This window comes from Drosophila ficusphila, unplaced genomic scaffold, assembly GCF_018152265.1.
Source record: "Drosophila ficusphila isolate 14025-0441.05 unplaced genomic scaffold, ASM1815226v1 contig_791, whole genome shotgun sequence".
Lineage (NCBI taxonomy): Eukaryota > Metazoa > Arthropoda > Insecta > Diptera > Drosophilidae > Drosophila > Drosophila ficusphila.
Window position 1 is genome coordinate 23,520,631 of NW_025064737.1, and position 13,750 is coordinate 23,534,380.

A 13,750-nucleotide genomic window follows, 5' to 3' on the forward strand; every position below is an offset into this window, starting at 1 on the left:
TATACCAACGCACTTCGAGCATTGGTCAGAATATACCATAAACATGTGGGTGGGGAACTTTATTGGAAGTGGTCCGAAGTATTGCCGACATAACATACTAGAGCAATTTTACAAACTAATTATATTGCGGTTTATTAATGGGTTTTAATTTGTATGACAAAAAAACGTCGAAAACCAGATATATTTCAAAATCCCTTATGCAAAACAATTCAAAATTAATAGAAGTACAAATTGCTACTCAAAATTCTGTAAATCTAAAGCCAATGAGCCAATATAGATGGCTTAAACAAGGATTCCGGACCTTTGTAACGCAACTTTGCGTTAGTTATTTAGATTTAATATATGTAAAATTCGATCATCTAAAAAATAAGTTAAACATAAAAATAAGCAACTATTTATTTATTGCTTTTATAAATGTTAGAGTCTTAAGATATTTTCGATTTAATTTAATAGTTACTTTTTTACTGTCCACCACTGTATATATCTTATTTAGCAGAGGGGCAGCATTCCTTTCCAGGGCGCATGGCATATTCCAACGTTCGAGAAACGGTCGCACTACGAGGGATTTAAAGACTGGAACGCCGAGCTTCGGCGTCATTAAAAAAAATCAAAGCGAGCGTCGCAAGTGCGGATTAATTTATTAAGTCTGTTATTCGTGACGTGGCCTTTCAGCCGGAGCAACTGATAGCTCGTCCTCCGTAAATCAAGTTATCTTTGGTCATGAAGTACTTTTTGCTGTTGGGGCTGCTGCTTTTAGCAGGTACGTTTCAGTTTGCCACGCCGCAACGCCCCTGAAATACCGGTGTTTTAACCTAATTAATTCGCGTCTCGTTCTTGTTCGAAAGGCGTGGGTCAAATTGCAGCTAGTGAAGATGAATCCACCACAGAGACTATCGACTTGGATCTGGGTTCCTTTAAGGAGGGTTCCCGAACCGGTAGGTAGACACGCCCACCGCGATTTGCGCGAATTTTGAGGGTACACGTCAGCGTTAAGAAGTCGCCAAATCTGAACGCCCCCTTATTTCTCCCCAACTTTAGACGCTGAAACACTGAAGCGCGAAGAGGAGGCCATCCAACTGGACGGCTTAAACGTGGCGCAACTAAAGGAAATTCGTGAAAAGGTGGGTTCATATAAGGCCACGCATAAAGTACACGTATGATCAGTGTTTCCTTTGTTTCTTTTTTTTTCTGCAGGCAGAGAAGTTCACTTTCCAAACGGAGGTCAACCGCATGATGAAGCTAATCATCAACTCGCTTTATCGCAACAAAGAGATTTTCCTACGCGAACTGATTTCCAACGCCTCTGATGCTATTGACAAGATCCGTCTGTTGGCCCTTTCGAACAGTAAAGAGCTGGAGAGCAATCCTGAGCTTCACATCCGCATCAAAGCCGACAAGGAGAATAAGGCGCTGCACATCATGGACTCCGGTATCGGTATGACCCACCAAGATCTGATCAACAACCTGGGCACAATAGCCAAGTCGGGCACTGCCGATTTCCTGGCCAAGATGCAGGATCCTAGCAAGTCGGAGGGGCTGGACATGAACGATATGATCGGACAGTTTGGTGTGGGCTTCTACTCTGCCTTCCTTGTCGCTGATCGTGTGGTAGTGACCACCAAGCACAACGACGACAAGCAGTACATTTGGGAGTCGGATGCCAACAGCTTTAGTATCACCGAGGACCCACGTGGCGATACCCTGAAGCGTGGATCTGTCATTTCGCTCTACCTAAAGGAGGAGGCCCAGGACTTCCTGGAGGAGGACACTGTCCGCGAGCTTATCCGCAAGTATTCGCAGTTCATCAACTTCCCCATTCGTATGTGGTCTAGCAAGACTGTCGAAGAGGAGGTGCCCGTCGAGGAGGAGGCCAAACCTGAGAAGAGCGAGGATGACGTGGAGGATGAGGACGCCAAGGTCGAGGAGGCCGACGACGAGAAGCCCAAGACCAAGAAGGTGTCGAAAACCACCTGGGATTGGACCTTGATCAACGACAGCAAACCCATCTGGACCCGCAAGCCCGCAGAAGTGACCGAGGACGAGTATACCAGCTTCTACAAGAGCCTGACTAAGGATTCCAGTGAGCCTCTGACTCAGACGCACTTCATCGCCGAGGGCGAGGTAACCTTCAAGAGTTTGCTCTACGTGCCCAAGGTGCAGCCCTCAGAGTCCTTTAACCGCTACGGAACCAAGTCGGACAACATCAAGCTGTACGTGCGTCGCGTCTTCATCACCGATGAGTTTAACGACATGATGCCCAACTATCTGAGCTTTATCCGCGGCGTGGTTGACTCCGATGATCTGCCGCTGAACGTTTCGCGCGAGACCCTGCAGCAGCACAAGCTTATCAAAGTGATTAAGAAGAAGCTGGTTCGAAAGGTTCTCGACATGCTTAAGAAAATCGACAAGGAGGCCTACGAAAAGTTCTGGAAGGAGTTCTCCACCAAGTAAGTGTTGCCTGCCGTCGTACAAATCAATATCAAATCGGTTTTTTTTTTATTATTAAGGGTATTTATTTTTTCTGGTTCAATTTGATAAGAATTTCCGCAGAATCCACGCAAGATTATCATAAGAACAATAGTGACGTGTTTTATTATTTGACCATTAATTGATAAGAATTCATTATTCCAAAAACTCGGAATTCTTGAAAAAGCTTAATTCTCTCTCGCGTTTCTTGCAGAATATATTTTTTGAAACTACCCAATTAATTTTGTATGGCTTAGCAAAACACAGATTTTATTTTAATTATAAACTTAACTAATTATATTTATTTCCTGCAGCATCAAATTGGGCGTGATGGAGGACCCCAGCAACCGATCGCGTCTTGCCAAGTTGCTCCGTTTCCAGACCTCCAACGGCAAGGGTGTAACCTCGCTGGCTGAGTACAAGGAGCGCATGAAAGCAAAGCAGGAACACATCTACTACATCGCCGGTGCCAACCGCGCTGAGGTCGAGAAATCGCCCTTCGTGGAGCGCCTGTTGTCTAAGGGCTACGAGGTTCTCTATCTGGTGGAGGCCGTCGACGAGTACTGCATCTCCGCCCTGCCCGAATTCGATGGCAAGAAGTTCCAGAACGTGGCCAAGGAGGGATTCCAACTGAACGAGTCCGAAAAGAGCAAGAAGAACTTTGAGTCGCTGAAGAGCACCTTCGAGCCGTTGGTTAAGTGGCTGAACGATGTGGCTCTCAAGGATCAGATCTCAAAGGCCCAGGTGTCCGAGCGTCTGAGCAACTCCCCGTGCGCCCTCGTAGCCGGCGTCTTTGGCTGGACCGGCAACATGGAACGCCTGGCAATGTCCAATGCCCACCAGAAATCTGATGATCCCCAGCGCACATATTACCTGAATCAGAAAAAGACGCTCGAGATCAACCCCCGGCATCCTCTGATGCGCGAGCTGCTGCGCCGCGTGGAGGCCGACGAAGCCGATGACACTGCTAAGGACATGGCTGTAATGATGTTCCGCACCGCCACCCTGCGGTCGGGCTACATGCTCCAGGAGACGTCCCAATTCGCCGACAGTATTGAACAAATGATGCGCCAGACTTTGGGAGTCTCCCAGGACGAGCAGGTCGAGTTGGACGACAACGAGGAAGACGACGCCGAGGAAAGCGCTTCCGAAAGCCAGGAGAATGCAAACGCCGACGAAGAGGATGAGGATCAGCAGCACGACGAGCTGTAAAAGAATCACACATCGTTCACATAGATTGTACATAAGAGTGTGGAGGACAGACTGAGTTTCAAACAACCACCTGCCGGGCGTTAAATCAACATTATTTCCCAGCACGTTTCTAGATTCTAAGTAAAGCAATTTCGTAATCCTTAGCCCACGTTGTCGTCACCGCCGGTCGCCCAGAGAGCACTCCATTACACCGCAACACACTCAACATTCGGTCGCTCAAGCGTTTTCTTTTTCGAAAGCAATTGAACTATGTATTTATAAAATGTAATGCCTAGAACAGAATAGATTCCAATGAAAATAAAAAACAAATGAATTAAACTAATGGTCACTCCGAATCGTTTTATTTTGGCAGAATTTTGTCTATCGTATAAATATGCTATGATTAATACTCTTATATGCAAAAGAAGAATCAATCAGTCATCAAGGTCGGAACTTAAGGGATCATCGTTCAAGGCCTTCAGATATGTGTTGTACTTCATTTGGTCGCGGATTTGCTGCACCGCCTCCGAATGTGATAATTTGTAAGTGTCCATAAAAAGGCGGACTATCCATAGCGGAAGCAGTCCGTTTAAAAGCAGCGTAGTATGGTTCTGATAAGAAATCAGACGTTTAAAAATATATGATTTGAAAAAACCCCTGACTTACGCTTCGAAAGCTGTAAAATTCCCCTAGTTTTTTGAGCATCTTTTCATGAATATTCTTGTTAAGAATGTCTAAGACGTCAACGTGAGCAATGTTCATGTAACAATTGGTGCGCGGTTTAAGCTTCCGTTCCTTGAACAGTTTGTCGAAATCGGAGCGATAGATTTCGAAAGTGTTCAGGACATCTGCTTCGCCCATTTTATCCAAGAGTCTGAGTCAAAAGACAACCATAAAACTGGAGATTAAAGGCAATTTCTCTACGATTTATTTCCATCTGGTCGCATCACTTACAGAATCTTAACTTCCCGCGGCTTGGGCATGTCCAGCATGCTATCCAACCGCTGCAGGGCATCGAAGCGGGCTCCGTCCATCTGTTCCACCTTCATCGGTTTTTCTGGAGATGTGGCTGGACGTTGAACCTTGGGCTTGAGAACTTTGCCTTTGCCAGCCTTAGCCCCCCTAAAGAAGCCGAAAAATAAATTTAATCAGTATGCAGCTTAAACTCTAAGGCGTACCCTAAGATGTAGTTTTCAAAACGACTTGGACGAATGGGGGATCGTCCAGAACGGCGGGCTGGCTTAGACTCAACAGAGCTGGCTCGGGAATTTCTGTGAATGCTGTAGAGTTCTAGGTAAGCTCCTCACGATAAATGACGGAATTATTTACCTTTGAACTGGACTCTGCGATTTCTTGATGGGCTTTCCTTGTCGGGAGGAACTTGCACTGCTCGAATACTTCTCCTTCTCGCCACCCTGAGAAATGGATCTGCGTTCGCGCTTTATTTTGGCTGGTGGTTGGCTGTCTACAGTCAAGTTGTCTTCTTCGTCGTCGGCATCTATGTGCTTGGGTTTGGATTGTACGAGTTTTTCAGGCTGACTAAAGAATTTTTTTTAAATTGTTAGTTATGCTGGGTCATTTACAATGATTACAAGTAAAATAACTTAAAAATTGCAAATTATGTGTATTCCTTATTGGATTACAAAAGTAATGCAAATCATAAAAATAAGTTATGGTTCTCAAATTGAAAACAAATAAGCAATATAAAGTTGTTTAAGGTCTACAAAAGTACAAGGATATATTGCTAGGGGTATCCTACCTAGCTTTTGGCTTGATTCCCGAAGTGACTGTTTTTCCCTTGCGCCCAGAGCCGTTGGCTTCTGCCTCCGTGGCAAGTTTCCGCTTCGTGGTGTGGACGCCCACGATTGTGGTGTCCTCATGGGATATGTACTGCAGCTGGATGTCCAGATTGAGATCCTTGGAGGTCAGGCCCGATCCGTCCAGTAGGGTAACCGTGGCAGGATGCGGTGTATCGCTGGCCTGGACCCGGACATTAATGTGATCGATTATGAGCTCGGTGTGCAGCTTGTGGGCATCCTGCCACTGACCGAGATTCTCCAACAGAAGCCACAGACCACTTTCGATTCTACTCCAGCGGTCCGCCGTCATCCAGTGAAAGACATTCTGCGGTTCCCGCTTAAAATGGGTCACAGGTGTCGGCAGAACTTTGACGCTGCAGGCGATGCGGTGGTTTTTGTACTAAAACGGTAGTATGATAAGATCACAGCTGCTTGCAATGTTCAATGGTCAATACTTGATATATTTGGGAAACAAGTTGGCAATCACCAATGGCGGAAAATGACATTTTTACAAAATTACACTGCGTCCTGATGTGACCGTAGCCTTTGAACGGCGCAACAACAATAAGAATCTGTGGCATATTTGGTCACACTCTTAGACTTATCGATAGATCTTTTGATTGGTAGTAACGGAAATTATTGTCTAAACTCCAAAAACACAGCTTTGGAACATTTTTCTATAACGCATTGAAAACTTACCAAAATCGATCTCCTTCAAAAAGATAATTTTAAAAATAGTTTTATTATGACATTGAATACAGCATTGAATACCGCATAAGAATTAAAAAATTAATGCGCTCGCGAAGTGCAGTACTTATTTATGCAAATAAAATGTAAAAGAGCTGTAAAAGAAAATTATGTTGTTTAACCAGTTACCTGTTTTATTATTATTTATAATCGCTGGCAAATCAAGATATTTAAAAATATAAAACTGATAATTGAAACAGAAATAAACTATAAATCATATATTCAAAAAATCTTTTGTTTTCAATCTAAATGAATGAGTTGCTAATCAATGAAGCTCTTGCAACTTAGAAATCGTTATCACCCATAGCGTGTGGCATAGGTCAAGTCTTGGCAATATATACAATTACACATGACAACAAAATCGAATTACTTTTTTTTTTTTTTTAATTTTCACGTTGTTTATCCTGAAAGGCACTACTTTTTGAAACTCCTTCCCATATTGACACCATAGTATCGTGGTACTCCACCGCTTTATCTGTAATCACGTTTTCCGACCCGTTCTGGGACTCAATCTCAACACTTCTGATCATTCACTTTAAATAATCAATGAAGCTAAAGCTTTTTAGATATAAACTTTATTTTCGGTCTTTACTAAGGCAGTTAGATAAAATAGTCTGAGTTCCAAATCTGCAAACTGCCAAAACAATCAAAACAATAATTTTGGTGATATTTTCGCATATAGCTGAGAAACTTGTTTTCGATGTCAGAGTCCATGCCCATTCGTCATATTGATTTGATCGGTATTTTTAATTGAAATTATAATTCCCTCTAAAAACAAAATTATAAATAAATAAATAAAGGTATCCTAATTCTTTTTAATAATGCCACTATATTTTTGGAAAAAATATTTGTCGTCTAGTGCTTATCGCCGATCTGGATGCGAATAAAGCCGTGTCCGGATCTCAGAGACTCTGATTAGATTTTTTAGTTCTCGATTGCGTTCTGAATAGTATAGTCGCGTTTTTTCCGTTGCTTTTAAATAATCCGACTCGATCAATGAATGATTAGCCGCACTACTTGAATATACATATTTTAGAAACAGAGTGCGTGCCCTATGAATCAGGGCACCATGTTTTCTATCTCAAAGTACTTTCGATTAGCCTGGATCGCGGGACTTACTTACATTCTGATTTGTGGATTTCCATTTGAGTGTGAGGCCAGAAGTGTTGATAATGAGCCCCAGGACGACTCGGAGCGTGAAAACACGATTACAGATGAGACGGTGGAGTACCTTCAATCCTATGGCGCCAAAATGAAGTCCTATATGAACTTCAGCGTCGATCCGTGTGACGATTTCTACGAGTACTCGTGCGGGAACTGGAAGAACGTGATAAAACCGCGGCTATCCAGCGATAGGCGGAGTAATCTTTTGGACATTATGTACACATTGGCGGAAGTGACGGATCAGATTTTGACCAGGACAGAAATGGCAGAGGCTTTAAACGTGTCCGAGGAAGTGGCGATTGCGCAACGCTTTTATAACGCCTGCCTAGCGGCAGACGTCAGTCCTCTACCAGCTGCCGACCCCGCTTATCTTGCGCTTATCAGGTCGATCGGTGGCTTTCCCGCCGTGGACGGGGATGCATGGAACGCGTCCAGCTTCAGTTGGTTCAACATGAGCGCTCACCTCACCAACTACGGGGCCAGCGGACTGATCAACGAAGATGAAGTGCCACACTTTCCTTTCGAACCGTACTTCAAACTGCCGGAGTTAGGCTTCGACCACGTCGTTCACACGGACATAATCGCCAACTCCAGTTCCCGGGCCTACAAGATGAACGAGAAACGCATGCGAGGCTACCTTAAGTCCTACAATCTCACAGAGGAGAAAGCCACCGCCGTGGTCACCGGCGTCTTTGACTTTTGGCGCGATGCGCTGGCTGTTGAGGACAAATTTAATAGCAGTGAAGAGAGCTGCATTCTTCTCGACTCATTGCATAGCGTCCCAGCTTTTGGGCAGTGGAGGAGCTATTACGAAATCGCCTGGAATGGCGTGGACTTCCACAATGGTACCGATAGTAGTGAATACTGCGACTTTTACTACACGGAGCTCGACAAGGTGTGCGCTAAGCACCAGGAAGCTGTAGCCAACTACCTGTCCATGGCGCTTCTCTACCGCATGGATGCCAAAGTAAAGGACGTCCAAGACCAAAAGGAATATTGCCAGCTGACCGTCCTAGGGTCGATGGCCCATCTCATCAACAAGCTCTACATGGCTGTAAGAAAATACCATCATTACGGCATTTTTAATCATTTTAAAATAAGATAATATCCTTTAAGCATTATTTTAAACCATCACACCAAACAGACAGACGGATAAACTATATAGTTACACCACGACTTACTTTATACCTTACCATTTGCTTCGCAGAAGCATTTCGACGAGGAAACACATTCCGAGATCTCTGCGATGATCAAGAAGCTGCGCGAATCTTTTCGCCAGATGTTGGAGCACGCCGATTGGCTAGACACGGAAACGCGTCGAGAGGCGCTGCTAAAGGAGGCCAGCATCACTCACCAAATTGGCAGCTACAAGGACGAAGAACATTCCAATCTGCTGATCCGTCAGTACAGAAATCTATCCGTGGTGGACGACAGTTATCCTCAGAGCCTAATTAACCTTCGGAGGTTGAGCATCTCTCTGCGACGCTACAATGGTCTTCATTTCGATGAGATTGCCACGGACACCAAACCGCTGGTGCTGTTACTTGGGATGCAGGTGAATGCCTTCTACTACAACCGAGACAACTCAATGTACGTAATGGCTGGGATACTTCATCCGCCTGCGTATCACCGCTCGTGGCCTGACTCCCTAAAGTTTGGCACACTGGGCTACCTGATAGGTCACGAGGTGACCCACGGATTCGATACTGTGGGCGCCACCCATGACAGTGATGGTCAGTCTCGTAACTGGTGGTCCAAGAAATCGGAGGCGGTCTTTAAGGAACGGTCTAAGTGTTTTGTGGACCACTACAGCACTTACTTGATACCGGAGATCAATCGCAAGATCAACGGCAACGAGACCAAAGATGAGAACATAGCTGACTCTGGTGGACTAAGGGAAGCCCTTGCAGCATATCGGAGCCACATAAAGCAGCTTCAAAAGGGCGGCGAGGACAATGAGACGACGGCTCCTCGAAGTGATCAGATGCCGGGCCTTGATCTATCGCCGGAACAGCTCTTCTTTCTCGGGTTCGCACAGCTTTGGTGTGCCTCCTACAAGGAGGAGCATTTTTGGCATGAACTGAATAAGGAGCACACCATCGACAAGTACCGGGTCCTTGGAGCCGTTACCAACAGTGAGGACTTTGCCGAGATATACAACTGCAAACTGGGTAGTGCCATGCATCCAAAGAGTAACACTTGTCGCGTGTGGTAATGTTATAATGTTATATATATGTACTTACATACCGAAAAATGTGTAATAAAAAGGATGAATATAAAAAGAGATTATATGTTTTCAAGTTTTTCTTTTGTTTTTAAAGTCATAATAACCGAAGTAAAATCAGTATATAGCTTGTTTGTTTTAAGTTTAAACTATTTATTCCTAGGGCGAATTTAGTGAGCAACGTGTTCGGAAGATTTAAAGGCATTGTGTCCTTGATAATTCTCGACCAGCAGGGATTTATATCGCCGCAGGTGGACACTAAGTCCTTCCTGACGTTCGCTGGCGGAAAGTATTGAGACGCGTGCTACGACAAGGTGAGATGGATTGGACTGACTAAAGCCCCTGATAACATCGATGTCATCGCCGATTTCGAGCTGCAAACGGTGTCTTATATAAAACGATATCTATCAGTTTATGGCGTTCTTACTTGAGCACTCTTCTTGGGCAGCTTTTTTCCATTGACGCGTATCTTGCTCTCATAGAAATTTAGTTCCACTTTGCTGAGGAAGACATTAATGATGATTATTAGACATCCCTTATGGTTTCCATGGAATACTTACTTTCTGGCCATGCCCAGACCAGCTTTGAGTAGAAGATCAGCCCGCAGCGAGTTTACTTTAGTTTTGATCACCTTGGAGTCCCTTTCGTCCTTGAAGTCCTCATCGGCCTCATCGTCGCTATCAAAATCTTCCGGCGCTTGCGAAGATTTCTTATCATATTTCAGTGCAATGATGTTAGTGTGCAACGGGGCATAAAGTCTCGAACTGGCTGGTATTTTGTGAAGACTGCAGACAGCGACTGGAGTTCTTAGGCATCTTCCTAGTTTTGATAATTGACGTAAACTCCGGAGCATGTTTTGTGTGCGGTGGTCTTAAAAATTACGATAACAAACCGACTAATATAACCTAAAAATTACAGCTGATGCGGCCGAGTTGCCAACCACCCCTATGATTTGCTGGTTAGCTGCTTTTGCTTTTTGCTTCGCCTTTTTTTTGGTTTTTTGTCGGGATTAGGTCGTATTTGGTGGACAGTAAGGGGGCGATAATTTTGCAAGTCTATAGGCAGAAATTCATCTTCCTCTGGAACCACTTCCATTGGCTCTGGGCCGGGGGATTTCTCCTTTTCCACTGGGTTTTGCCTGAGGTCTACCTCTTTACTTTTGCCTTTCATGGCCAAATTACTAAGAGCTTTGCCTAAATTTTGGGTCTCCACCTGTTCATCTACCCGGTCAATCTTATAAGAGGGCTTATCCGAGGAGAAGGAAACGAAGTCATCTCCCCAGTCCTTTTTTTCCGCAGGAGCGGGAACGGTCAGCTTCTTTTCCTCTTGAATTGGAGGGATTAATAATGTTTTTTTCTTGGACTTCTTGTAGACTATAGGGACTCTTTTCTTAATAGGCGGAGGTGTTCTATTTCGGGAAGTAACCCACTGCATTAAATCGTTACTTATAGCTCCCAAATCCAAAGGTAATGCCAGGGAAATTGCTCTTACTCCAAAAAGTTCCTGAGTAAGTTCCTCCAGTTTAGATTGTGCGTAGATAGGAGCTGTGGGCACCTTTGCGGATGCACTGGTGGTTATTAAGCGAATGAGGTGTGTTGGACGTAGGCTCGAAGAAACCAGTAAGCATGAGAAACGCTGGGAATTTATGGCTCTCAGGGAGCTCTCCAGGCCAAGATGTATGCCAAACCGAGAGGCAAAGGATTTGGCTGTTTTTTCTTTGCTTATTATGGCCTTTTGGAAGATCTGCTTAAACTCTTTAACTTCCTCGTCAGACAAAACAGGGCTAAAAATTAACAAAATCACTTGTTGATTGAGTTTTTATAATGTCTCGGCTGTTTTACCTGTATTGTTTATAGGGATTGGCCAAAATTGTGCGTAATTTGGGCAGTACCTTTTTCTTTCCTTTAATTTCCTTTTGTTTTATGCTGGCCAAACTCATTTTTCTAATATTATATTTTTTATATTAGCATAGATATACAATTTTCGGAACTTTATTTTGTCTCTCAAAATAACAACAGTGTTGGTTTATGCTGAAAGAACCATGTGTTGGGCCATCGCGGCAGCGTTGCCAACTACCGAGACAAACAATACTAAAACTAAATTTTAAATTTAAAACGACTGTTTTTATTGAAATCAAAATGTTCTTTATTTTCATAAAACCTTAGTACCAGTAAAGTTCAGGTTCTGTGTCTGAGGTATATTTATATTTTTTTGGTCTTTGTCTTACAGGCTCTTCCACGAAATTCAACCGCCTTGGAGTTGTATTTTCTTCTTGAGTTCTACTGAACTCAGTTGTTGTTAAATTTAGCCAAGACGGTGTGCTTGTAGTAATACTATCCACTTCTGTGCTGTTAATCACTGTGTCTAGGTAGGAAGTTGTTGTTTCCAAACCCGGAGTCGTGGCAATAATATCCAGTACTGATGTTGAGGTTTCCGGGCTTTCGGTGGTAGATAAAGGACCCTCCGTAGAAAAGTCTGTGGTAGTTTCTAATGATTCCGTAAAGGTTTCATATGCTTCAGTTGTACTAAACAGCTCTGGGCTGAATGTTGTAAAGAGATCTCCACTGATATTAGTTACAATTTTTTCTGTGGTATTTCCCAATGATTCCGTGGAAGATTTTAATGTTTCAGTTGTACTAGGTAACTCAGGTGAATATGTTGTTGATTCAGGAAAATCGATCCTTGTTAAATTTGTTTCTGTTTCCGTAGAGGTTTCTAACGATTCAGTTGTATTGATTATCTCCGGACTGGATGTGGTAGAAATTGTTTCCGGTAATTCTATGTTAGCTGAATTTTCTCGTGTTGTAGTTTCTAATGATTCCGTAGAAATTTCATATGTTTCAGTTGTGGAGGTTTCTGGTGCTTCAGTTGATACTGTAGAGAAATCTTCTATAATAGTTGTTAATTCTAACATTTCAGTTGTACTGAATATCTCCGGACTGGTTGTTGTAGATATTGTTTCCGGAAATTCGGTGATAGTTGAAATTTCTCGTGTGGTAGTTTCTAATGGTTCTGTAGAAATTTCATATGTTTCAGCTGTAGAGGTATCTGGTGCCTCAGTTGATACTGTAGAGAAATCTTTAATAATAGTTGTTGATTCTAACGTTTCAGTTGTACTAAATATCTCCGGAATAGATGATGTAGATGTTGTTTCCGGAAATTGGATGTTAGTTGAACTTTCTCCTGTGGTAGTTTCTAATGGTTCTGTAGAAATTTCATATGTTTCAGTTGTAGAGGTATCTGGTGAATCAGTTGATACTGTAGAGAAATCTTCAATAATAGTTGTTGATTCTATTTTTTCAGTTGTACTAAATATCTCCGGAATAGATGTTGTAGATGTTGTTTCCGGAAATCCGATGTTAGTTGAAATTTCTCCTGTGGTAGTTTCTAACGATCCCGTAGAAATTTCATACGTTTCAGTTGTAGTGGTTTCTGGTGCTTCAGTTGTGCTTAATGCTGTAGAGACATCTTCAATATTAGTTGTTGATTCCGGAAGTTCTGTACTAGTCGGCTCAGAAGTAACCAGAAATGGGTTTGTTGTCGAAGATTCAGGCTCCGATGTTGTCGTATCCTCAATGAAATTTTTGCTAGTCGTTGTGGTGGAGATTTCCTCGGGCTCGGATGTTGTTGTCTTATCGGGGGAGGCTGTAGATTCTACACTACTTGCCAAGGTGGTTGTACTGAAGATCTCCTCGGTGAAAGAAGTCGTTGTCTCCACCGGAGAGTATGTCGATTCTGCATTCGTTGAAGTCGTGGTTGTCTCCCAGCTATTTGCATCAAATGTATTGCTAAAATTAACAACTTGCGGCTTAAAAGGCTCGTAGATCTTTGCTTTATATGGCTTCTGCTTTATTATGTATTCCTTGGCAATGTTTATCCAGTCGTCACGATCAAGAATGTGGTTTAAATTTGTACTTGAAGTCACAAAATGTGTCATCAAGAGTAGCAAACACAATTTCTGCATAATGATGGTGATGCCTTCGGTTGACAATTCTTACTAATTACTTTTGGCAACTGCAGTGCAATATAAACCTAATCCCTGTACCTACATTTCGTTTTACAACTACCTGCCTTTTGGGAAAACGTTAATTACTCTTAATGATCTGGGGAATTTTAAAAAGTGCCGCCAGGGCTGCAAGCGTCCAAACTTTTGTGTTGG

The 13,750-nt window shown here is 43.2% G+C and overlaps 6 protein-coding genes across 8 annotated transcripts; 2 read left to right on the forward strand and 4 right to left on the reverse strand.

Moving 5' to 3' along the window:
- Positions 1-555: 555 nt before the first annotated feature.
- On the forward strand, positions 556-4,000 carry LOC108088510 (endoplasmin). The gene is made up of 5 exons (XM_017186346.2): positions 556-760; positions 846-935; positions 1,039-1,121; positions 1,195-2,447; positions 2,781-4,000. The coding sequence occupies exons 1-5, from the start codon at positions 721-723 to the stop codon at positions 3,676-3,678; spliced, it is 2,364 nt and encodes a 787-aa protein (XP_017041835.1). The 5' UTR covers positions 556-720; the 3' UTR covers positions 3,679-4,000.
- Positions 3,992-6,005, reverse strand: LOC108088511 (uncharacterized protein CG4951). 3 transcript variants are annotated; one of them, XM_017186348.1, is made up of 7 exons: positions 5,912-6,005; positions 5,417-5,856; positions 4,987-5,196; positions 4,836-4,928; positions 4,612-4,779; positions 4,324-4,531; positions 3,992-4,268 (listed from the first exon to the last, which is right to left on the reverse strand). In XM_017186348.1, the coding sequence occupies exons 1-7, from the start codon at positions 5,960-5,962 to the stop codon at positions 4,092-4,094; spliced, it is 1,347 nt and encodes a 448-aa protein (XP_017041837.1). In that variant the 5' UTR covers positions 5,963-6,005; the 3' UTR covers positions 3,992-4,091. The 3 variants fall into 3 exon arrangements, with proteins under 3 accessions (XP_017041837.1, XP_017041836.1, XP_017041838.1); XM_017186347.1 differs by having other exon boundaries at positions 4,836-4,937; XM_017186349.1 differs by lacking the exon at positions 4,836-4,928.
- A 1,121-nt stretch (positions 6,006-7,126) lies between these two features.
- LOC108088519 (membrane metallo-endopeptidase-like 1) lies at positions 7,127-9,653 on the forward strand. The gene is made up of 2 exons (XM_017186359.2): positions 7,127-8,421; positions 8,575-9,653. Exons 1-2 carry the CDS (start codon positions 7,258-7,260, stop codon positions 9,580-9,582), a joined length of 2,172 nt encoding a protein of 723 aa, XP_017041848.2. The 5' UTR covers positions 7,127-7,257; the 3' UTR covers positions 9,583-9,653.
- A 3-nt stretch (positions 9,654-9,656) lies between these two features.
- On the reverse strand, positions 9,657-10,535 carry LOC108088522 (mitochondrial transcription rescue factor 1). Its single transcript, XM_017186361.2, has 3 exons — positions 10,152-10,535; positions 10,019-10,091; positions 9,657-9,965 (listed from the first exon to the last, which is right to left on the reverse strand). The coding sequence occupies exons 1-3, from the start codon at positions 10,442-10,444 to the stop codon at positions 9,762-9,764; spliced, it is 570 nt and encodes a 189-aa protein (XP_017041850.1). The 5' UTR covers positions 10,445-10,535; the 3' UTR covers positions 9,657-9,761.
- On the reverse strand, positions 10,449-11,610 carry LOC108088521. The gene is made up of 2 exons (XM_017186360.2): positions 11,433-11,610; positions 10,449-11,374 (listed from the first exon to the last, which is right to left on the reverse strand). The coding sequence occupies exons 1-2, from the start codon at positions 11,528-11,530 to the stop codon at positions 10,537-10,539; spliced, it is 936 nt and encodes a 311-aa protein (XP_017041849.2). The 5' UTR covers positions 11,531-11,610; the 3' UTR covers positions 10,449-10,536.
- Positions 11,611-11,746: 136 nt separating this feature from the next.
- On the reverse strand, positions 11,747-13,579 carry LOC108088386 (mucin-5AC). Its single transcript, XM_017186134.1, has one exon. The coding sequence runs from the start codon at positions 13,553-13,555 to the stop codon at positions 11,753-11,755; it is 1,803 nt and encodes a 600-aa protein (XP_017041623.1). The 5' UTR covers positions 13,556-13,579; the 3' UTR covers positions 11,747-11,752.
- Positions 13,580-13,750: the final 171 nt, after the last annotated feature.